The sequence below is a fragment of the Eptatretus burgeri genome, chromosome 1 (assembly GCF_056783735.1).
Source record: "Eptatretus burgeri isolate ZD-2024b chromosome 1, Ebu_testis_v1, whole genome shotgun sequence".
Taxonomy (NCBI): Eukaryota; Metazoa; Chordata; class Myxini; order Myxiniformes; family Myxinidae; genus Eptatretus; species Eptatretus burgeri.
Genome location: NC_140961.1, coordinates 131,352,644 through 131,378,608, shown reverse-complemented (window position 1 = coordinate 131,378,608; position 25,965 = coordinate 131,352,644). Strand labels below are relative to the sequence as shown.

Genomic DNA, 25,965 nt, shown 5'->3' with positions numbered 1-25,965 from the left:
CCAACCTCGCATCAAATCTAAGCTCCACGGGCTCTTTTCCAAATCTTAATTCATTCTTTCCAAAAGAGGAAATTCTAACTAAAGAGGAAATTCAGATTAAAGAGAGAATTCAAAGTAAAGAGGAAATTCTAATTAATGGGGAAATGAATGAAGAAATTCTTACTGAAGATGAAATTCTAATTATACACAAAATTCGAACAAAGAATGAAATTCTAACTAAAGAGGAAATTCTGATTATAGATGAAATTCTGATTAAAGAGGGAATTCTAACTAGAGAGGAAATTGAAACAAGGAATGAAATTCAAAGTAAAGAGAAAATTCTTACAAGTAAGGGAATTTATCCTTATGGTTATATGGATTCATTTATGAGATTTAAAGAAACACAACTTCCTTCAAAAGAAAGTTTCTATAATAACCTTTATGAAGAAGAGATAAGTGAAAAGGAATATAAACACGCACAAGAAATTTGGAAAATATTTAAGATAAAGAACCTTGGAGAATATCATGATTTGTATCTAAAAACAGATGTTTTATTGTTAGCTGATGTGTTTGAAGCTTTTAGATCACTCTGTCATAATAAAAATTGTTATGGATTAGATCCTGCCCACTATTTCACAGCTCCTGGTTTAGCTTGGAGTGCAATGTTGAAAATGACAAAACAAGATATAGATTTAGTCAGTGATGTAGATATGCTTTTGATGATTGAGAAGTCTAAGAGAGGTGGAATATCACAAGTATGTTCAAAAAGATATGCTAAAGCAAATAATAAATATCTTCCAAATTATGAGAGTGAAAAAGATAGTAATTATTTGATGTACTTTGATGCTAATAATTTGTATGGATGGGCAATGTCTCAATCTCTGCCTTATGGTAAATTAGAGTGGGTGGAAGAAAAGGATTATGAAAAGGCTTTGATGAATATTGTTATTTCTTCTCAAGAGAAATTGAATGACAAAGAAGAAGGTTATTATTTTGAAGTTGATTTGAAGTACCCGAGTGATCTTCATAATAAGCATAAAGACCTTCCTTTTGCATGTGAGAAAGAAACCCCAAAGAAAGAATGGTTCAGTGATTATCATAAAAGTTTTAATATTAAAGGCAAATCAACAGAAAAGTTATTAACAACATTCTATGATAAAGAGGGATATGTTTTGCATCAAAGGAACTTGAGACAATATTTATCTGCTGGGTTGAGAGTAGCTAAAATTCATAGAGTTTTAAAATTTAAACAAAGTCCTTGGATGAAAAAGTATATTAAATTCAATACAGATATGAGAACAAATACAAAAGTAAAATTTGAAGGGGAATTCTATAAATTGATGAATAATGCTGTCTTTGGAAAGACAATGGAGAATGTTAGAAACAGGCAAAACATTAGATTTGCAACATCTTGGAAAGAAGCTTCTAGATTGATAAATAAACCAAGTTTTGAGAGAGAAGAGGTTTTTTCAGAGAACTTTTCTGCTATTCATATGAAAAAGGAAAGTATTGTCATGGATAAACCAATTTATATTGGAACAGCAGTTCTTGATTTATCAAAGATATTGATGTATGATTATTTGTATAATGATTTAAAGAAAGAGTATGGTGAAAATGCTTCATTGTTGTATATGGACACCGATAGTTTTATTCTAGATATAAAAACTGATGATGTTTATAAGGATATGAAGAAAAACATTGGAGTATATGATACAAGTAATTTTAGTAAGAAGAGTGAGTTATTTTCAAAAAAGAATGAAAAGGTTATTGGTAAGTTTAAGGATGAGTTGGGTGGAAAAGTAATGAGTGAGTTTATTGGATTGAGAGCAAAGGCATATGCTTATAAGTATGGTGATCAGATTGATAAAAGGTTAAAGGGAATAAAGAAATATGTAATAAAGAAATCAATAACTTTTAGAAATTATTATAATTGTTTGATGAATAACAAAGAAGAATATAGGAAAATGAATACAATAAGAAGTTATAAACATAAGATATATAGTGAAGAAGTAAATAAAAAGGCATTAGGAGCCTTTGATGATAAGAGATTTATTTTAGATAATGGAATAGATTGTGTTCCATATGGATATTGTATGATAGAGTGTATAAAATAGATTGTGTTCCATATGGGTATTGTATGATAGAGTGAATAGAATATTGTGTTCCATATGGACACAAGTTTTAACGATGGGAAGATGGGTTAGGGTTTTTAAGGGCTTCCGCCGCGTTTTTCACAATATATAAATGGTCGAACCAAGTATTAGTCAAACTAAAGAGTGGAGAAAATCTCAGTCTTGGTATATAAATGGAAAACATAATGAATGTGAAAAATATCAAATAAGTCTTATTGAAAAAATATCTAAAACAAAGGTAAATAAAACAAATATGCGAATCAATTTAAAAACCAATAAGTTAGAGGATGTAAAGAAAATAATAAATATGTTTGAATGGACTGAAAAATTTGATGGTTATCAATTGAACAATGGAAAAATAATTTACTACAATATCAAAATGATATGCAACTCAGGAGGTGGTCAGATGAGATCATTAAGAGAAGTTTATCATTTCGTAATGGCACAAAAGGGGTATCTTAAAAAATATAAAGATTCAAATGTTTTGTTTTTCAATATTTTAGATGGGGATTATTGTGCAAAGAAAATTAAACTATTGAAGGAATTTGAGAATGAACAAATGTTTATAGGTTCAATGAGTGAGCTAAACAATATGCATTGGTTATTTGATAAAGAGTGCCCCGAGGCTTAGACGTTTCAGATATTTCTTTAGAATCACCTTTAACAAATCTTTATCTTGTTGTATGGGCTATTTGAATAGAGAGCCCCTAGGTTAAAAGGGAAATAAAAAAATGACCGTTTTTACAGCCATTTTTCCCTGTTGTGCAGGGGTTTGGCTTTTTCTTGAGGCAATGTTTTATGGCCGGATGCCCTTCCTGACACCAACCCTGGTCGCCTCTTACGACACACAGGGATATGGTACACCTATTCTAACCGGGGCATACACCGGGACCAGTACACTGGCACTCATTTCGCCGACCTCGGAAGGATGGCAGGCTGAGTCAACCCCCTGGTGTTAATTCAGCAGCCAACGGGATTTGAACTCAGGACCCTGGGATCCCAAGCCGCCACCCTAACAACTAAGCCAACACCAGGCTCCAGGTTAAAAGGGGAGACAAATAAATATACCTTGGGCTAAAAAGGGGATTTATTTTTTCAGGGGAAAAAAAAGAAAAATTTCATGGCTGAAAATCCCCCATTCATTTACATGGGGAAAAGTGAGCCAGAACCAGTATTCTTTCCCTACTTGTATATATATATATATATATGTATATATATGTATGTATATATATGTATATATATATGTATGTATATATATATATATATATATATATATATATATATATATATATATATATATATATATACATATATATATATATATATATATACATATATATATACATATATATATACATATATATATATATATACATATATATATATATATATATATATATATATATATATATATATATATATATATATATATCGGGCGCATAAAAAGGAAAACATAAAACAGTGCATTATCTTAAAAGACAACAATTTAAGTTAATAAGTTATACGTTTCATTCTCCCGAACGAGTGTCTCACCTCCTTTCTCCTTCTCCAGCATCCCACCCCCCTTCCTGATTCCCCAGTGTCCCGTCCCCTTCCTGATTCCCCACTTTCCTTCCTGATGATACAGTACATTTCATTTTAACGTGCATAATAAACATACAGCATTTAGTGTGGAAGGAATCCGAGTCAATCCTTTCTTCCAACCGTGACCGACTGACCCGCTCGTCTCTCTTCCGGTTGCATCAGGTACCGGAAAACCCCTGATCAACCAGAGCTCAAGCATATTTACATATTATAACATGAAAGGCAAAATGATGCCACTACAGTACTCCCCTTCCGAGTGCGTTCATCGAACGAAAAAAAAACAAAAAAACATAATGTTATGGAATCAGAGGTGTTGACTGTCAATTCAAAAATAAAAGTCACAGCAAAAATAAATGGTCAACAGCAAAATGTTCTCTCATAAATATCGTGCTGGGAAGTGTACATGTAGATGACCAAGTGTACACGATGAAGGAAGGTTGTATACGACGTTAAGGGTATTGTTGTAGTAGGTGTCAACCCATTGATCAGTGGGGGGGGGGGGGGGGTCAGCTCTGGTGATGCGTCAAGAAAATCTGGCTTCAAACGATTTAGTGAGAACTGTCTCATGGCCACCGTTAATATTGAGTACTAGCAAATACAACCCGTCACTTCGCTGACAGTTCAATAAAGTAAGGGGGGAGGAGAATAAAGGCGAAGAAAGGAGAAGAGAGAGAGAGAGAGAGAGAGAGAGAGAGAGAGAGAGAGAGAGAGAGAGAGAGAGAGAGAGAGAGAGAGAGAGAGAGAGAGAGAGAGAGAGAGAGAGAGAGAGAAAGAGAGAGAGAGAAAGGGGAGGCAGTGAGAATAGGGGAGTGAGGGGGGAGGTGGGGAGAGCGACACCTTACCAAACGTTGCTATTCACTGTGGGGAAGGAGGGGTACGTGTGTGTGTGTGTGTGTGTGTGTGTGTGTGTGTGTGTGTGTGTGTGTGAGTGAGTGAGTGAGTGAGTGAGTGAGTGAGGAGACACACGCAGAGACAGCAAGAAAGTGACAGAGGTGTGGGAGGAGAGTGCTGCATTTTATGAGGACGGGGGAGCGAGGAGGGGACAGAGTGAGAGAAAAGGATGGGGAAGAGGAGGAAAAAAAAGGACAGGTGTGGGATGGAGGTGGGGTTAGCAAAGAGAACGATATGTGATGCTTAATGTGACGATACGTGACGCTTCCAACACGGAAGAAAAAAAAACGTGTCAGAACAGCTGTACACACAACGACACAACAGAGCTTGTAAAGTAATCTGCTGGCACATCCGCAAAAACTTTGATATTCCAATTCCAGAAAATTTGTGGGAAAATTAACCAAAAGCAATGACTGAAAACATTGAAGTTCTGCTCACGTACGACCTTCTGATCCCATCGGGCGTGAACATCGAAAAAAAAGCATTGCGACCAGAGATCATACTTGGGTACAAAAAAGAGAAGAAGGCATTGCTAATTGACGTGTTAATACTGGTGATTTTGGACTAACGATGCAGAAATAAAGAAAATGAACAAATACCAAGATCTCAAGAATAGAGTGAAAAGATCCTGGAAGCTGAAGAATGCCAAAGTTGTACCAGCGATGATGAAGAATCTCATGGGAATGATAACGAAGAACCTCAGAGAGATATTAAAAACCATCCCAGGGAATATTACAACAAACGAACTGCAGTTGGAAGCCCTCCTGGGCTCAGTAACGAACCTAAAGAGAGCCCTCGGCACAAAACGTTGAGAACAGAAAACATCACAGCTTGGTCTGTGGATCGTGATCCCTTACTGAAATGAAGGTGGACACTTTGAGCCCACCCTGGGAGGACTCCATTTCACATTCTGAAATCCACATATGTACACACACACACACACTAAAGCATCAGTTAAATTTGTTTATTCACATTTAAAAGGTAATGGTTGGTTTCCCACTAAGCTTGTTAAATGTGCTCTCGATCTGTCCTGTCTCTATCAATGTGCTCTCTATCTGTTCGCTGCATTTCATTCTTCCAACTACCTGTGCTTGTGCTCTGTCGACCTGAAAGACATGCAACGTCTGCCTCAAACTGCACCATCAGTCTACGAGAACTTCTCAAATGGGAATTTTTCTATCAAGGACAAACCTGGCCACTTCACTACCATCAGTGGTGACCAGAAACTAGAGCAGAGTATCAACCTCTCATCAAGATGCAATGATGGAATCATCGGGCATGCCAAGCAGATATAGCATGTGGCTCAATGTGACGTGATTTACCATGAAATGATGGTAGTAAAGAATCTGCATTGCGAATATGCTGGTGTGATGGAGAGCACAAACGAGTCGTGTAACCACGATGAGTCTTCCACTACAATCCGCAGAAAGTTCCACATCCAAGCAATGATCAAATTCATTGAGAAGGGCTCACCCCGCCCCCCTGTCTCCGAATGCTTCCTCAACACTGCAAAATTTCGTGACAAAGACATCAGAAATTACATGCTGAATGCCTTCGCAAAAGGAGAGGAAAAGTTCCTGACATTTCGGCTCAAAAGATTTGTTCAGAAAAGTAAAACTCAGTGAAGCCATTCACCAAACGAATCTCAAAACAACAAGGAAATCCAACACAGATGGAGGCCATTCATCCCATCATGCCTGCGTGAACACCATGCAAACCCAAGATCATTTTAATTAATGAAAGAAAAAAAATTGTATTTTTTTTTTGGTTGTTATAATTTTTAAAAAAAAATCCTTTTCTTCCCCTCAGAGAGGGGGCATGGGCTTGGTTAAAAACACACATCAACCACACAACCCCCTTAACAAGACCCCCACCAACAGCACTCCGTACACAATCACCCATCAATGCTCAAACTACCTAAAAGTCTTATCAACATCCCCATACCCCTCTACCTCCATAACTTGCAGGTACCTATCTAATTCTAATTTAAACTTACCTACTTTTTCTGTTGCCACTACCTTTCCAGGGAGACCATTCCAAACAATGAAAACCATCAGAAACAAGCCACAGAAGACAATGTAGAAGGCATTGAAGGAGATAAATATTGCAGAGAAAACCATTGAAATCACCCGTGATCGTGGCCTCACCAACAAGAACCTTTTGAAATATGATGTCATGCCCTCCCCTCTCCTGTTCAATGATGATGGGATAACCAACCCCGAGAAGAGCCAACTACTCAAAGAGTTGGAGATGCATCTCCAAACCTGAGGACTATGAATATGGGCATCGGAGAAACTTTTCATTTGTCATAGACATCATGGCTACTATTCGCACGGTTCATGTTACTGGCCTCTCCAACTTCCAGGACCTTCTCTCAGGTTTCGTATCCTTTACCAATGTATACCATCAGTTTGGGTGATGTGATTATGTGTTTGAGATGTACTCCGAAGATCCCTCCGTGAAGGATACTGAGAGAATGAGGTGCACCGAGAATGTACCAATCGAGCACAGTTCTATCACACCAGGGACACCACAACCAAAAGAGATCGAAACATTCTGGCCTTAAAACGTCAACAAACTTCTTCTGGAGAAACTTATCCATTGTCATCTTCATGGAAATGCTCCTGAAACTCAACAGTACCCCACTGTAGTTGGTCAGGTGACCAGAGAAGATGAGAACTGGCAGAGCATCATGGTTCACAAAGGTTGAGAGAATGTGCTGGCCCACCTTCAATCACCATTTGAAGAACCTGACCTTCATATACCCCTGCATGTCTTGGACTCTCTTGAGGCAGAACACAAAGTATGTGTCTTTATGCAATGTAATTGTAGCCCTGTTCTACAATATCTCCGTCTTTTTGCAGCACAACCTTGAGGAGATGTGGGTGCAAGCTTGAGTGGGGTGTGGGGATTGGGGGTGGGGTGTGGGCGAGGTTGGAGGAGGGAGGGAAAGAGATGGGTTGGGAGTCTGGAGGGAGTGGGAGGAGGCAGGGTTGGGAGGAGGGACCCGGCGTTTCCCGGCATCCTGCTAGTCTTACTGTATATATAAAGGTCAGTTCCTGTCTGTAGAACAAGCGCCGCCCATTTTGCAGGACACGTCTTCCTCCCTCTCATGCAGTGTCACAAGCACCGCTCATTAGCCAGACCAAACCTTTCTATCCACCACACCACATCTTGGGACCTCAAACACAGTTACTGTCTGTCTGCCGGACACAGTGACATGTTGCTTATAACTCAGTTTTTGCTCACCAGATTTGTGAGGCATTGCAATGATTGTTACAAGCAAAATGATATCCCATGTTTGCTTCTGTGAGGTATATAGCAAAATATGTCGCTGCATAAGACATCATGCAGTGACGTCTTTTTTCTGTACCTCGTATGGAAGCAAACATGGCAGTAAAATCACAACACATATGTGGTGTAAAATAATCTATATAAGAGCAAATGAGACGTTTGTTTGTTTGTGACGGTACTCCTCTGAGCTCCCATGGTTAATCACAACAAAACTTTATAGGATCATATTTTGTACCACAATACACCTTACTCAGGGCTTTAAACAGCCATTTTCTCACAATTCATAACGTATAAACTCATGAGCCCCACATGTTGCAGGGAAGGGGTGGGAGTCTGGAGGGGGGGTGGTTGTAGGGTGGGAGGAAGTAAGGGAATAGTTGGGGTGGGAGAAGAGAAGGGAGGTGTAGGGTGGGAGGAGGGAGGGAGGGGTGGGGAGGGTAGGAGGAAGGAGGGGAATGAGTGGAGAGGGGTCTGGAGGGAGGGAGGTAGGGTGGGATGAGGCAGCGGAAGGGGTGTGGTGAAAGTATGGATGGAGGGGTGGGGGAGGAAGTGGGAGTAAGGAAGGGAAGGAGGGGGGGTGAGTTCGAAGGGAGGGGGTGGTATGGGAGAAGGTGTGAGGAGTGAGGGGAGGGTGGGATGGGAGTCTGGAGGTAGGAGGATGGAAGGGGTGGGGTGTGAATCTGGAGGGAGGGAGTGGATGGGGTGGGAGGAGGCAGGGGGAGCGGTGGGACGAGGGAGGGGAAGGGGTGGAAGGAAGGATCTGGCGTTGCCAGGCAATGCCAGGTACCTTTGCTAGTAACCAATAAATGAAGACCTGTGTCTTAATTCCTTCAGTGCTTGCACTGCAAGTGGTTTCTCAGTAAATGTAGGACTTGACACAAGTTCAAGTAATACTACGGTGACTTGAGACTTAACTTAATACTTGCCCTCAAAGATGTGAGATTTACTTGAGACTTGGCTCAAGTGACTTGTTGACATCCCTGCATATCACTTGCCCTGCCTGCACATGCCGTCGTGATTACGGTTATAGTTAACTCCATTCAAGACATGGCCAAAAATACGTTATCTGTTAACCTCCCAACCACATTCTCTGTTGTCGCATCAACGGCCTGCACTCAAAAGTGCTTTTCAACTGTTAGGTGGGAACCGACATCGCTAAAGCTAGGGTTCAATGATTACACCAACCGGTCACTTTTACTCACAGACCAATTGTGAGTGGTGATGTCAGTTCCTGCTTCATCACAGTCTGGTACGATGACTGTTATAAATCAGGATTATCACTAATTTATTCCTCCAGGGATCCAAATTAAACCCAAACATCAACAGGGAAAAAGGGTTAGAATCAAGCCGTACTATGTGCCTTTGGAAACAATTGATAATATAATTGGCAACCGAGGACACTAAATCCAAGACACAAAAACACAATTAACTAGAAGGGCACTCAGTGGCGTGCATAACTCTGCCACGCAATGCCTAATCCACGAGAACATATAGGGCCCATTACATTTTTGAAATATCATGCTGCACAGTACCATATCGTTTTTGGCCTGATCTCTCAATGGTGCAGAATCATTAAGATTAAATAATTGTAATATCCAGATCCGGATTGGGATCTTCACCAAAATCAAATTCGTTCTTCCTTGCCACACACCCTACTTGTCAACCAAGTTTCATTCGAATCCATCCACAACTTTTTGAAATATCGTGTTATATATTAGTTTAGCCCCATCTCTCAATGGTGAAGAATCACATAAAAAAATTATAGTAGTTGGATCCGGATCCGGATTTTCACCAATATCTAATCAGTTCATCCTCGTCACACATGCAACCTATCCACAAAATTTCATCTGGATCCGTCCACAACTTTTTGAGATATCCTGCACACAAACAAACAAACAAACAGACAAACAGACAAACAAACAGACAGAAAGGGGTGAAAACATAATCTTCTTCCCCTTCGGTAGTGAAGGTAATAAACAAAATACATATTACATGCAATAAATTAATCTCTGGAAAAGAGATTAATTTATTGCATGTCATGCACACACACGCACAGAGTCATGCACACTGAACTGGATGACAGAGAAGGAAAGTGAAGGCAGTGAAGAGCCCTGAGCTGTTGTAGAAAATCCAGGCAGAATGGCAGGAGAGCGGGCTCTGAAAGGGAGCAGGCTGGTAGAGAGGACAGGTTGCCCTATCAGTAAAGGCAGAAAAGCAAGCAAACGAAGAGACAGAGGGAGTGCCAGAGCATGCCAGAAAAGTACATCCCAGTGTGCAGCGTCAAAATAGCAAGCGAAGGGAGAAAATGCTTCCTTTAATAGTTTAATAGCCCCACCCCCCTGCCTGCTCACCCTTGACCAATCCAGCACCCCTCCCCCCCACCATAAAAAAAAATGAGCAGTGTCTCTACCTCCCGACACCCTGTCTCCTCTCCTCAAGGCTAACCAATCCCTGTGCAGAAACAGTCTAAGGCTGGCCTCCCACACAATAGACAGCTTGGAGGAACATTCTCACTTTTATGATGGGAGGGGAAAATGCCGGATCCCCTCCCCCTAGCCCCCACTCTCCCACTTCGATAAGGGAGAACACATGAAAGGACATCCTTAACCTATCTGCATCCAAATAGACCAGGCCCGTCTCTCACAGGCTGCATGCCAGACACCTATTCCTATCACCTGTCCTTTATAGAGTTAAAAAAATCCTGAGATTACAACTCAACAAAAACGGCACATAAGGCTTTTAATTACAGACCTCCCACTCTCTTTAAGCGCAACACTGTTGCCTCGCTGAGTAAAACTCCTCGAGTTTAAAGAGCTCGAACATTAATCACAACCTACCCCACTCCAGCATCACTCATTACAATTCCATGCATTTGTTTATCATGATTTTTATTTTCCAAACACCACCACCATATACCCTCTGTCCTTTCTACTCGAGGCTGAATCGTAAAAATCCATAATGTCACTCTACACGAAAATTTTTCTTTGCTCCTAACTCTGCTTCTGGCTCAGTAACCCTTGCCTTGCTTCCACAGCCTTTCACTTGACCCCATCCCTTGTCCCAACTGTAATCCCACCCCTGCACCTTACCTTGAACTCGATGCGACTATTGTGCCACTCATTGACAAAGGCAACCTTTCACTCTGAATCCTAAACCAAATCCATCTGTTTCTGTTTCCATGTTGTTACGTTTTTCTTTAATTCCTTGTTATTCAAATTATAGCTCAGTGATTTTCAAATTCCTGTGTTAAACAAACTCACGATTTTCCAGATGGACTCCTTCATACGCAGCTCCTCTGGTAATGCACAAAATGATTGAGGGCTGACTTCAGCAAGCCTCAGCACATCCTCCCAGGCCTGATCAGGTAGCCACTCACATGGCTTTGCTTTCGCACTCTTTTCTAAGGACATGTTTCCTGCATACAACATGTTTTTTTCTTCTTTCGTGTGGTCCGATCATCAGTCATTCAAGATGTATTAACACAATCATTTATGTATATGTGACTCCCTAACAGCAAAATTGATGCACAAAACGAGAGAGTCCATTACATCAGACCAATTCTGGATGATAAAAACCAGCAAGAACCTTTGATAAAGAAGTCGAGTTCTCCCCATGACACCCGCTCCTCTGCTTGTTCTATTTTCAGCGTCATGTTGAAAGAGAACAGCAGCTTGTGGTTTTCAAAGATACCTAAAACACAGCACACAGGTAGCTGGATGGGATAACGTATTTAGATTTTCAGAAAGCATTTGGTGGGAAAGATTGTGCAAGGAATGTTACAACTCATTTATCGGGTGAATGGTTGACGTAATGGACTGACAAATGGCAGTGGCTTGAGAACAGGGAACAAAGAGTAACCAATCTAATGTTAAGGTGTCAGTTTATGAAACAAAAACCAAGCAGAACATTGCAGAGATCAACTAAAAGGGAACTCGGTGAAGTGCATACCTCCGCCCCGTAATACCTGGTCCACGAGAACATATCGGGCCCAATACATTTTTGAGATATCATGTTATATATCGTTTTTGAGCCCCATCTTTCAATGGTGGATCATCACTTTAAAAAGTCTCGTAGTCAGAACCGGATCTTCACCAAAATCTAATCAGTTCGTCCTAATCACACACCGAACCTGTCCACAAAATTTCATGTGGATCCGTCCGCAACTTTTCGAGATATCCTCCACATAGACAAACAAACAAACAAACACAAACAGACAAATGGGGATGAAAACATCACCACCTTCACCTTTGGTGGTGGAGAGAATTATTCGGTATATTGAAAAATATAATTAAATGTAAATTAGAACAGAGCTTGGTAAAGTGCATACCACTGCCATACTGAACACATTACGTTTTGGATCCCACTGATAGGCTGGATCTGCATCCGGGCCTTAACCCAAATCAACTCGGTTTGTTCTTATCACTGACCCTACTTCATCCACAACTTTCTGAAACATTGTGCTGTATATCGTTTTTGGCTCCATCTCTCATTGGTGAAGAATCACTTGAAAAATTAAAAAAAAATTAGGATCCAGATTTGCATGTAAACCTGATTTAAAAAATCGAATCAATTCGTCCTTGGAACACACCCAACCTGTCCACCAAGTTTCGTACGAATCCGTCCATAACTTTTTGAGATATCCTGCTCACAGACAGACAGACAGACAAATGGACAGACAGACACAGACAAACAAGTGTGAAAACATCACCTCTGTCCACCTTCGGTAGTGGAGGTAAAAAGTGAACGTGTGATTACTGAAAAAATCAAGTTGATAAAAGGGTATATGCATATACTATGGACAGGAAATGTTTACAGTGATGTACTTTAAAGAAGACACATAAAGATTGTAAAAATCATCAGCCTAGTGCAAGGAGACAATAAGAATCAGTGTCCAATTTCTTTCTTTGCACCTGTAAGATCAAACTTATGGAACTCGCAGCAGCATACTATGACTGAACACACCTGTACAGCCGTAGTTGTAGACGTTGTACGTGAGTGTATCCATGATGTTTTTGAGCCGAGTGAGCAGCTTGGAATCGGGAAAGGATCTGCACAGGGACTGTGTGAAGACCTCCAGGTATGCAGCCAGTGAGTACTGGTACATGCTATTGATCAGAGCCATTTCAGTAAGGGTGAAGAAGAGAAGAGCACCGCGCAGTGCGGCCCCTCTATAACCTTCCCGAAAGTGGTCGATATCCGTTGCAGTCTTCTCTGCCAGAACGAGCTTCTCCGATACCTGGGAACGAATAATCCTCAACTGGACCTTTACACTTTAAATGACAATTTATCCAATGTAGCAGCTTCAAAAACAAACAAACTTTCGAATTCTGATATTCTACCTGAAAGCAGATTCAGTGCTGCCGAAACAGCCTCACAGCAAGGATTACACTGGGTGGTTTGTCATTGCCTTCGTAGTGGTAGTCACGGCAGGAATTTGTAATTTGTTCAGGGTACCGGCAATAACTCGCCTTCTCTTTGCGAAGGACACCGGGACATTTTTTAACATCCATCAACTAATCCTGGCACACGGGACGCCAAGTTTAATGTCTGTCTGATGGGCAGCATACACATTGATGCCTCCTCACCTTGCCTGCTGAACAACAGGATGACAGCACAGTATATAGCTGGGTCAATATCGGAATTCAGGTTAAACAACTGGTGGGTGCATCCCTCTCAGCTGTTCTTCCAAGCTCATATGTCAGCTTCAGCAGCACAAATACACAATTAACTCATCACTCAGGTATCTGCACATTGAAATTAAAATGAAAATCGTCTTGTACATCAGAGATGAACCTGAGGTGAATGTAATTTAGTGGGTATTCTAAAACAGAATTCTGACAGACCTAGTGCTGTTGTAAGATGGATCCCCTTCCTGAAAGCCACCTTTCTATCCCACTACCCCTCCCAATGAGAAATAACTTTTTTCAGTAAATGTAAAGAACCAAACCTAAAGGTTGTTGCACCTGCTGTTTTAACACGAACATTCCTCTGATCTGGAAACTAACTTTCATTACACACCCTGATTTCAAAACATATTCATAACAAGAAAAAGAGCAATCAGAGATCGCAGACCCTCGCCAGGACTTCTTTTGTGTGGTGTTTGTGTACTAGTGTGCTACGTAATTAATAAGAGACAAAATTAGAACTACCACTTTATAACTGCTAGCAGTGATGATCGGGTACCAAGACATCCCACTTTGATCGGACACCTGACCCTGACCCATGACATTTATTATTATTATTCATTATTCAATTTAATTTAGAATGGGATTTAAATAAATTCAATTCAAATAAAATGGAAGACCAAACAGGTACAGTGCTGCATTGGAGTAGTCATCCATCCATCTATCGGGACAATACTCTGTGCAGAGCATTGGTGCTCCTTAAGCAGTCTCCTTGGCTATTGGGCACAATCCTGGACGGGTCGCCACTCCGACACAGGACACCAGCAAGCTGGCACTCATTTTGCTGACCTCGGAAGGATGACAGGCAGAGACAACCCCATGTGGAGTAATCAGAAGGAAGCCAAACAAGCAAAAAGCAATGAAGTCATCAGAAGGAACTTGGATAGGATTCGCATATCAGCTGCTACTCCTCTACCCTCAAACCCATCTATGCACAGCCAAGGTGTTATATGAACTCTCTAATTATTTAAGTTTTGAAAATGTAGTTATCAAATTGTCCAATGAATATGTACTTCTGTGGCTTTGGACTTGGTTTCATCTAGTGTTGCCAGAAGATCGTCGTTGTCGAGCATATTTCCTGTAGACATGGCCAGCTCTCGAAGCACGCAATCTTCGAGATCTTGGAGCAACCGCTTGTTGCGACTTGTCTCCTGGATGAGAGATTCATGTTGCTCTTCCAGTTCTTTCCTTTCAAACGCTACAATCACGCTCAACAGCTGGTCCTCGAGTGCCCCCAATGTCACTGCAGTTATAAGGTCAGAGGAGAACAAAATAAAAATCCCGCAGTGTTAATTGAGCATAAAATTACAGGTGATGTTAAGCATGAGAGGTCTCTATCTCTTCTCTGATGTACCATACGCTTCACAAAGCGTCCGTGCTGCCAAAACAGCTTCCTGAACAAGGGTTATACTGGGTGGTTTGCCATTGCCTTCCAAGAAGTAGTTTGGGCAGGAATTTGTGAGGGTGCCAGTGATAACTCACCGACTTCACGAAAGACACTGTGGGGTCCTTTAAAAGGGAACCCAAACGTAATTTTTTTTTTCTTTCTAAGAACCATTGAAAATCATTCATTATCACAAAGTGCCAAAAAAAGCCCGAGTATCGATTTTTTATTTCGCCAGTGATGTCACATTATGAACACACCTTGATCCAAATGGCAGCTTTACATGGAGAAAGTGTATTTCGAGTTCGGATTCCGATACTAATTCCATCATCATGAGCAACTTCTCAGTTTATTGAGATTTTGAAGAAACTATTGGAGACAAAATTAGTGATGGAAATGCTTTTGGGGGTATTGTGCTTTTGGGGGCCTTGTGTGAGCGATTCAGACGGAGATTTGTTACTGCAGACGGTGGTGTTAGTCGCATGTTCACTACAAAATGGTAGGTTTTGTTTTTCCGTTCAATTGATGGTTTATAAGGCAGAGATGTTGTATTACTAAGTAATAAATTGGTTATATTACTTGAGCAGAAATACCCGTCATCACCCAATAGCCGACACCGCCCAGGCACACTCAGACACCACAGACAAAATGGGCAATGAATGCTTTGTCCCACTGTCGTAGGCTGACCAGGTGTCTTGAATGTTATGGGATAATCCCGTCTCATACTTGAGGTATCGATGTCCTGCCCCATACCAGTGGAGGGGGGGGGGGAGAGGTGTGTGTGTGGTGGTGGGTATTGTCGGGGTGATGGCTGATGGGGGATTGTGGTGTATGGTGGAGAGGGGTGTGGGATGGTGGTGGGTATTGTGTGGGTGATGGTTGATGGAAGATTGAAGGGTTATGGTGGATTGATGGGGGGGGGGGTGGGATGGTGGTCGGGATTGTGTGGGTGATGGTTGATCGGGGAATGTTTTAACATCCTTGGTCAAATCCTCTTGGAGTAGTAGATGAAACACACCGAAATACTTTCTCCCCACTATAAATAGATGGTGGTTCATTTGATTTGCAGAAATTTGTGTCGATAATAGATAATTATTTTGAGGTGCTCTTGTGGTAACTGCCGGGCAATGTCAACCGATGTTTGATTTACTACGCAAGTCGTCCGTGTCCATGGGCTGGTAGCTGGGCAGATATGATCTTGTTAGTTTTGAGTGTTAAATGTTCCGAGCACAAAAGCGAACGTTTTGCAGAATCAATTCATGCTCAGGTACTGCATTTCGAACAAACCTCATCAAATTTCTGGCAACCCTCGCATCTTTCGGCCATTGGTGAAGCATGAAACCATATCGGTTTGTATTACTACATCCACCAAAGATGCATCGACCCAGCATATCTGTAGAAATTCGAAAATTATTCGCCGTTTGAGTTAAATTGTACAGCGATGTAACCCTGAGACAGTTCGGATACGGTGGTCGACTTCTTGATGTGATGTCATGGATAATCATGACAAAGAAGAAAAAGATTTCGAATTTTAATCACAAAATTAACCACTTTATAATTCGGATATCATAAAAAGACATCAATTTTGCAGGGTATAAAGGGATAGATTAGCATCGAGGTAGTCTAAGCATTTGGGTTCCCCTTTAACGTCCACCAACTAATGCCAGCAGATGGGATCCCCAGTTTAATGCCCAGTTTAATACCCATCTTAACATCCATTTTCAGGACAGCACACACATGGATGAATCACCCTGCCTGTGAAACACTGGGATAACAGTTTAAAACTAGTCTGAGATTCAAACCTAGGCTAGGACAGCTTTGAGGCAAGTGTGTGCCTCTAGGACACCCTGCCAGCCCATAAGCATGAGAGCATGTCAAATTTAAAGAGTAAAATTCTACAAAGAGGGACTTTCTCATTGTATAAAATTATGGAATGGAGAAATGCACAAATTTATACTCAGCGAATTTAACAGGTTTTAACAGTGCAATAAAAACCATGAGAGGAGGGGTTCTTTATTTTGATGAGGCAGGGGGAATCACATCATATAAACCAACACTAATGCTGTACCAACTTGCTAATTTACAATCACATCTTATGATTAATGTAGTCTGTAGAGGAGGCATAAACACATGAAACTACATTCCATCATCAAGAGGCATAAGCATTTGTAACTCGTGTTTCAGGAAGCAGAATTTCGATTTCACAAAACAAGTGTAATAATAACTAATGATACCCGTGGAAAAAATCCACGTTTAAAAACATATAAAGTTAAAGGGAGAAAATGAGTGAACAAAACATGTCACCAAAAAGTACGAACTATAAAAAAATACTCACTCAGAAGTTTTTAAAGGTAATTGGCTGTGGTAAAAAGGGAATGAAGTATTACAGGGTAACAATGGTCATTGGTTTTATTGCGAGTTCTGATTGAAGACGGTGTAACCATTTTCGTCGGGCCAGACGATAAAGTTCCATGGCCCACACACACAATAAACTAGAGGGGGAGCACTCGATATAGTGCAAAACCTCCGCTGCCAATACTGCTGAGTCACTTAAGTGAACCTGATATCCTATTCATTGTAGGTCAAAACGGATCAGATTCTACTGAACCACGATTGAATAAACTAAACTAGATCGACGACATGCATGTAGAAATGCCAAAAAAAAAAAATCGAAATTTTTTTGAAAAAAAAGTTGCAAAATTTCTGTTTTTTTTTTCTCTAACAAATTATTTTTTGGGGGGTTGGAAATCACTAAAAACATGTAGAAATGCAAAAAAAAAAATGCAAATATTTTTCAAATAAAATCGAAATTTATTTGAAAAAAAGTCGCAATTTTTTTTTTCTCTAACAATTTTTTTTTTGGTTGGAAATCACTTAAAACATGTAGAAATGCAAAAACAAAAATTCAATTTTTTTTTCAAAATGGCCGCCATAGCGGCCATACTGGACTGTGGGCCAAGTCCAAAATCTAATGGCATGATCCTTGGACCATACCTAATCCCCCCACCAAGTTTCGTCGAAATCCGTCCAGGAGTTTTTCCGTAATACTGTTCACAAACAAACAAACAAGCAGTCATAGACTGGTACTTACGAAATCGTCAACTTGACCTCTGACCTTGTCGAATAAAAGCTGTCTCTAGAGAAGGTAGCGACGCAAACAGGAGGTCTCTACGATGATTCTGTATCAAACCATCAAAAATCGTAACGTCGAGCGAAGAAAAAATATCCATTTCTCCACGCAATTGTATTAAACCTTAACGTAACTCAACGACGCGTCTACTCGAGCGCACTGCATCACGTGACGACCCGTGACGCGTCGAGTGAAATATTTTTTATACAATCTTAAAACGTCTCCTAAACATCCGATTTTTACCAGAATTTCGACAACCGAGTTTTAAGCGTCCTGAGCGATCGCAAAAACCGAAGACAAAATTAAAATCGAAGTTAAAACGAACTCGTAACATCGAGCGAAGCAAAAATCTCCATTTCTCCACGCAATTATACCTAAACGGAACTCAACGACGCATCTGCTCGAGCGCACTGCATCATGGGACGACCCGTGACGCGTCGAGTGAAATATTTTTTATACAATCTTAAAACGTCTCCAAAACATCCGATTTTTACCAGAATTTCGACAACCGAGTTTTAAGCGTCCTAAGCGATTGCAAAAACCGAAGATAAAATTAAAATCGAAGTTAAAACGAACTCGTAACGTCGAGCGAAGCAAAAATACTCCATTTCTCCACATGAATTTACGGAATTATGTTTGACCTCACTGTGACCTTGACCTTTGACCGATTTTGACCAAAATCTAATCAGCACTAGCCATCACCCTCCTGAATCACGTGGTCTAATTTGACATTGGTAGCTTCTTCCGTTCTCGAGTTATCGTGCCTACAAACAAACAAACGGAAGGCATCAATATACTTACGAAATCTTTAGATTTCGTAAGTAACAAGCAGTCATAGACTGGTACTTTCGAAATCGTCAACTTGACCTCTGACCTTGTCTAATAAAAGCTGTCTCGAGAGAAGGTAGCGACACAAACCAGAAGTTTCTATGATGATTCTGTACCAAACCATCAAAAATCGTAACGTCGACCGAAGCAAAAATATCCATTTCTCCACGCAATTATTTAATATTACTTTATCAAAGTCACAAAACCGTAATATTCGGCCATCCACCAACAATCTTTACATAATCCGACGGCTTAGCGAGTCAGGCATGCGACGATAACCTTTATTGGGATAAAAAAATGACTTTTAAACACCATCTTTATCGAAAACACCGTCAGCGCGCACACGCAAAATCTTTACGTGATTCAACGACGCGTCTACTCGAGCGTGTTGCACCACGTGACGAGCCGTGATGCGGCGAGTGAAATATTTTTTATGCAATCTTAAAACGTCTCCAAAACATCCGATTTTTACCAGAATTTCGACAACCGAGTGTTAAGCGTCCTAAGCGATCGCAAAAACCAAAGACAAAATTAAAATCGAAGTTAAAACGAACTCGTAACGTCGACCGAAGCAAAAATACTCCATTTCTCCACATGAATTTACGGAATTATGTTTGACCTCACTGCGACAAATCGAATGTTTGACCTCACTGTGACCTTGACCTTTGACCGATTTTGACCAAAATCTAATCAGTGCCAGCCATCACCCTCCTGAATCACTTGGTGTAATTTGACATTGGTAGCTTCTTCCGTTCTCAAGTCATCATGTTTTGGATGTTTGACCTCACTGTGACCTTGACCTTTGACCGATTTTGACAAAAATCCAATCAGCACTAGCCATCACCCTCCTGAATCACGTGGTGTAATTAGACATTGGTAGCTTCTTCTGTTCTCGAGTTATCGTGCCTACAAACAAACAAACACACACACAAACAAACACACAAACAGAAGACGGAAGTCATCAATATACTTTCGAAATCTTTAGATTTTGTAAGTAACAAACAAACAAACAGACAGGGGTGAAAACAGTAACCTCCGTCCATCTTCGATGGAGGAGGTTAATAAGTGAAATTAAGTGTTTGTCACTGAGGGTTGTTTTTTTAAACATATCTTATTTTGTAACATGAAATCATCCCAGCATGAGAGAGAGGTCAGTCGGATATGGAAACGAATGGCAGGCATACAGGAACGTACGTACTTTTAAAATTGGCTAAAACATGAAGAACTAGAACGGGCACTCAGTAGAGCGCATACCTTCACCAACGCTACATTTTGCCCCCCCCCCCCCAGAAACCGTTGATTGTGAGGGTATTTAATCCCATACCACATCTGCCATCTCATATGTGTTATGATGGCTCAAAAACATTAAATTTCCTGTCATATCGTATATCACAAGATTGGGCATTGAATTCACAACATTTTGGCATTGGTTGCATGCAAATTGGATAAAAATCGACCGCACTCTGGCAAAATGACGATTTTGACCTTTTCATGACCTCGACCTTGACCTTTGTACTCTTCATTTTGTAATTGGTATTAGAGTGTGGGGAACAGAACAGTCAACATTTTGGTGTTGGTTTCATGCAAATCGGATAAGAATTGACAGTGTTATGACTAAAACTGCACATTTTGCAATGTCGTGACCCCCCTGACCTTTGTCTCCCAACCGCTAATAAGGGTTATTACGTCATTGTGTCATGTCACATATCACAAGATGGGGCATTAAATCCTGAACATTTTGGCATTAGTTGCATGCAAATTGGATACAAATTGACCGCGCTATGGTAAAAAGACGATTTTGACCTTTTCATGACCTTGACCTTGACCTTTGACCCGATCGCTCCCAAAATCTAATCAAATAGTCCTCGGATAATAGCCAATCATCCCACCAAATTTGCTGCGATTCAGTTCAATACTTTTGGAGTTATGCGAATAACAAACAAACAAACAAACAAACACACATATTCACAAATAAATAAATAAATACACAGCGATCAAAACAACCTTCACAACAAAGTTTGCGAAGGCAAAAAGAAAAGGAAGAATCAACAAATGGATGTAAATTTGTCAAGGTCCACAACGTGGGTGATGTATTGTCCAAACTTTGCACATGGAGTCAATTGGCAAGCATGTAAACGATTTGCTTAAAAAAAAACCCACTCAGTATTATATAATAGATAATAATAATGATACATATACAATGGCTATATCATGATTGGAATGGTAATACAGCACCACTAAACGCCCGAGGGCAGACCATTTATAATTACGAGCTTGGATAAGCAAACGGGTCCAGGGGATATCTGTTCGCTTTACCTCCCAAATGGTTTAATTGAGAGCCTAATTTCACGCCAGACGAAAGAGTAACTAATAATTTAATGTAGGCCAACAAGAACAGAAACAAGAAACTAACTAGAACGGGCACTCATAGAGCGCATACCTTCGCCGCCACTACTTTTTTGTTCTTGGTATGAGTGTGGGGAACTGGTTTCATATGAATGGTCTTATGACACAAACCACATATCTATAATGTCATGACCCCCCCCGACTTTGGGGGGCTACGGACTAAACAACAATCAACTCACGTCGTTTTGGCGAGTCTTCACTCGCAAGCTCGGTGAATACAACATTTCAACAAGAGAAGGTAATCTCGTTTGATGCTGGTTTCATGCAAATCGAATAAGAATTGACTGAGTTATGCCGAAAACCGCATATTTTTCAAGGGCGTGACCCCCCCCCCCGACATTTTACCCCAACCGGTGACATGTGTTATGATGTCATTGTGTCACAAGATTGGGCATTAAATTCTGAACATTTTGGTGCTGGATTCATGTAAAGCGGACAAGAATTGACCGCGTTAAGACAAAAACCGCATATTTTTCAAGGTCGTGACCCCCCTGACCTTTGACCCCTAACCGGTAACAAGAGTATGGGCATCATTGTGTCATATTGCATATCACAAGATGAGGCGTTGAATTCTGAACATTTTGGCGTTAGTTGCATGCAAATTGAATAAAAATTGACCGTGTTATCGTAAAAAGACGATTTTGACCTTTTCGTGACCTTGACCTTGACCTTTGACCCGAACGATCCCAAAATCTAATCGAATGCTTCCTGGCTAATAACCAATCATCCAACCAAATTTCATGCAATTCGGTTTAATACTTTTTGAGTTATACGAATCACAAGATTACAAATAAATAAATAAATAAATAAATAAATAAATAAATACACGCCGACCAAAACATAACCTTTCGCAGAATGCGAAGGTAATAACATGAATAACCAAAAACATTAACTAACTAGAAGGGCAACGGTAGAGCGCATACCTCCACCACATAATGCCTGATCCACGAGAACATAACAGGCCCATTACATTTTTCAAATATCATGCTATATATCGTTTTTGGCCCTTTCTCTCAATGGTGAAGAATCACTTTAAAAACTAAACAAGTCTGGAGACGGCGATGGTTGACGAGCAATGTACATGGTTCGCCTTTTTTATTTTTTGACCTTCGAGGGGACGCCACGGGCAAACTGGCGGGAATCGGGAAAAACGTAAATGATGAAAGTTGTAGTACTCGAAGAGCACGACTTGCATACCAACTTTCATTCGAAACAGTTGAAAACCCTTGGAGCTCGATGCCCAATTTATTGATTTTTTTTTGACATTTTCTAAGTTTGTGACCTTGTGACCTTGACCTTGGGACGAAAATGAAAAAAAATCGAGCTCCGTGGGGCTATGCAGGTGCCATTGGGCTAACCAAATACCGAAACCCCTGCCAGATTCGACAAACTCCGTCGGAGAAGATGTAGCTTGAAACCGACTACCCCCTAAAAACACATATTTTTTGGGCATAGCTCCGCCCATTCTCAGGAAAACACAACTACATCATGATACAAACCTTGCACCCTAATTTTATCAAGATCGGATCAAAACCCACGGAGCTATGCTCGGGACAGACAGACAGACAGACAGACAGACAGACAGACGCACACCCATAATGAATATAGTGGTCACTTACTGACTCGTGAACCAATAATTCTCATATCCAGGTCTGGATATGGATCTTCACCAAAATCAAATCAGTTCGTCCTTGTCACACACACCCAAACTGTCCACAAAATTTCATCCAGATCCGTCCATAACTTTTTAAGATATCCTACACAGAGACAAAGACACAGACAAACAAGTAGAAGATGTCATGCAGAACACGATACTTGCAAAATCCATAAAACAAATTTGACCTAAAAAATAATCGGTAATTGAATTCAATGACCAAATATGCAACTCCTCTTCAAATTTCAAGTGAATCGGATGAAAATTGACAATTTTAGAAATTTGGCATACGTGGACCTCAAAAATAATTGGTGGTTTTTCAGCACATCTTATTTTCTCCTCCATTTTCTCCACCCACAGTCCCCATTTCAACCAGCCCACCAAATCTGTCGGTCAGTGTGAGTAATGGTCAGTTTGAACCAACTGTGTGGCGCTTCATGCAAGTACATGTTCAAATGTCATGGTGTGCCTCCAGACCACGGTTAGCACAGGTTGAGTGGAAAACTGTGGAAGAGATTAATAAATGAACCTACATAATAAAATATTACCTGCTGGCCATCTAACATTTAACTTGCATGGCCCAATAATGCAATACGTAATCCTTAACATAATTATTATGATGTAGGTAATACATGGCATCATAGATTTTAATGATACACACGAAGATTACCTTTTCCCAACAATATGGAGTGCATACCTGTGTAGTTGATTACCATGGCCTTGCCAAATACTGCTGGTGAATATTTGGGATTTGACAGCTTGGTGTTAAGGTAGAGGCGAAAATTGGGGTCGTAGTCGATCTCCTTGTCTCCAAGCATGACAGTAAGACGGCCTTGTTTCCCACTGACGGCAGTGTAACGTCATATTAAATAAATTGATAATTGTTAAGTAATCACAAAAAGATTTTTTATCATGACATTTCAAAAGTTAATGAGATGAAACAATCACTTTTTTAAACATTGGTGGGTATTAGCATCACTTGTTAGCGAACAGGAAGAATAGCAGGTAAATAGAGTTCAGAAAATAAGGGAACAACTTCTGACGTTATGTATATAGTGCTAGTCGGTACTGTGCTATTATATGAAGTTATTATTTATGAGTGTGTCAACTGAATGACAAGAACACAGTTTTTGATCAATAATTGTCCAATTTATTGATCAACTAGCAGGGGTACCTGGCGTTGCCTGGTATATTTTTTTGTGTTGGCCTAAGGCTAAGCACATGTAAGTGGGTACCACCCCTATTTTAGGGCATACCCTGACTTGAGTGGCATTTTTGAAAGTCACAAAGACTACTACTGGTCATGAAATTTGGTTCATTGCACAGACAGTGCTCCATAGGACCTTAAAATATATAGGTTCATGGGTCTATGATGTATATTACTGAATCTACAGGATTTTTATTGAATATACATGCCCAGTATTGGCCTTTTTTCTTGTTTCACCTTAAAATAGGACATATATAAGACCATGCAAAAATACAACATATAAAACATTCTATATGAAATTTCTCATCTAATCAAAAGCATGTCACCCACTGTCTGAGAAAAATCAGCATTTGTGTCGGTCATGGTGGATTCACATGATTATATGCACATTCTGACATATTTTTATTTTTTCTTGTTTTATTGCCCTTTTAGAGCCTGGGACTATGAAATCCCCTAACAAAATGACTAGTTTATCAATAAGTCATATTTACGTGTCTTAAATTATTCAACTTATTACCAATAATCAATGTAAAAAAAAAATTGAGATGATCCGGGTGGATACTTAATTACAGCGGCTTGACCGAACTTTCCAACCCAAATATCCAACTGCACGTCACCTTTTTAAAAAAATGCTTTTATTCTTCTGTGCATCAGATTATTTTCACTAAAATGTATTTACAAATGGGGCACAGTGATATAGATATAATAGTATAAAAAATATCGAAAACATGCAGGGCTTTGGTTTAGAGTAATTTTGCATTTTTGTCCGACTGCATGTCACACTTTTTTAATTTGATTAAAATATTAATTTTCTTTAAAAAATGTTAAAAATTTTTCCAGGTATTTAAAAAATATTTTATTAATTTAGAAGGCAGTTAAAACAGTTTTGGAGAATTTAGAGAGCTTTTTGTTACTCCCAGAATTGATTGAATTGAAAATTTACGTCCAAGAATTTGTTCGATAAATCTTCTCTCTTTTAGTGCTTTTCAGCATCTGACAGTCACTGAAAAGAGCAGTAATAAAAAATAGGTATGTAATATTTCTCAATAATCCCAGAAATTGGTATTTTGATTATTAGATTAGTTGCGAGAATAAGTTACATACTATGACCTTTATTTATTTTGCCAAAAAAGAAAAAAAAAGAAAAATTAGGTAATTTCATTTAAAACTCGCAAAACCATCATCAGCAAAACCCTTCTTCAAAGTATCATATTTCGGTATATATATATATATATATATATATATATATATATATATATATATATATATATATATATATATATATATATATATATATATATATATATATGTAATTAAGCTATACGGTTTTTTTGTTCTGAACGCAGTTAGACTTACACTTTCATGAAAATGTATTGAGAAGGCAATGGAACAAACTTCATTTTTTTGACATTTTTGAAACAGAGTGGTAACCACTTACATGCGCTTAGCCCTAAAACACTTCCCCATGGTATAGTCAATAAAAAAAATCGAACAGCACTCGGTAAAGTGCATACCTCTGTCAGGTTGAACAGTTTACGTTTTGTATCCCACCGATAGGCCAGATCTGGATCCGGACCTGAACCAAAATCAAATTGGCTTGTTCTCCTCAACTAACCAACTCATCCACCAAGCTTCGTCCAAATCCATCTACAATATTTTGAGATCTCATGCTGTGTATCGTTTTGGCTCCATCTCTCATTTGTGTAAAATCACTTCAAATTATCATATCCGCATCGGATTTTCACCAAAATGTAATCAATTCGTCCTCGACACATGGCAAACCTGTCCACCA

The 25,965-nt window shown here is 39.8% G+C and overlaps 1 protein-coding gene across 6 annotated transcripts in view; it reads right to left on the bottom strand.

Moving 5' to 3' along the window:
- DNAH10 (dynein axonemal heavy chain 10) overlaps positions 1-25,965 on the bottom strand; it is a 494,970-nt gene that overhangs the window by 58,614 nt on the left and 410,391 nt on the right. For 5 of the 6 annotated variants that reach the window (XM_085898117.1, XM_085898134.1, XM_085898126.1 and 2 more), the window contains 5 exons: positions 23,664-23,809; positions 14,578-14,807; positions 12,843-13,116; positions 11,466-11,570; positions 11,141-11,295 (listed from right to left, as the gene is read on the bottom strand). In XM_085898117.1, coding sequence (XP_085754243.1) covers positions 11,141-11,295; positions 11,466-11,570; positions 12,843-13,116; positions 14,578-14,807; positions 23,664-23,809 — 910 coding nt within the window. The remainder of the gene's footprint in view (positions 1-11,140; positions 11,296-11,465; positions 11,571-12,842; positions 13,117-14,577; positions 14,808-23,663; positions 23,810-25,965) is intronic. The other variant, XM_085898164.1, reaches the window with a different exon arrangement.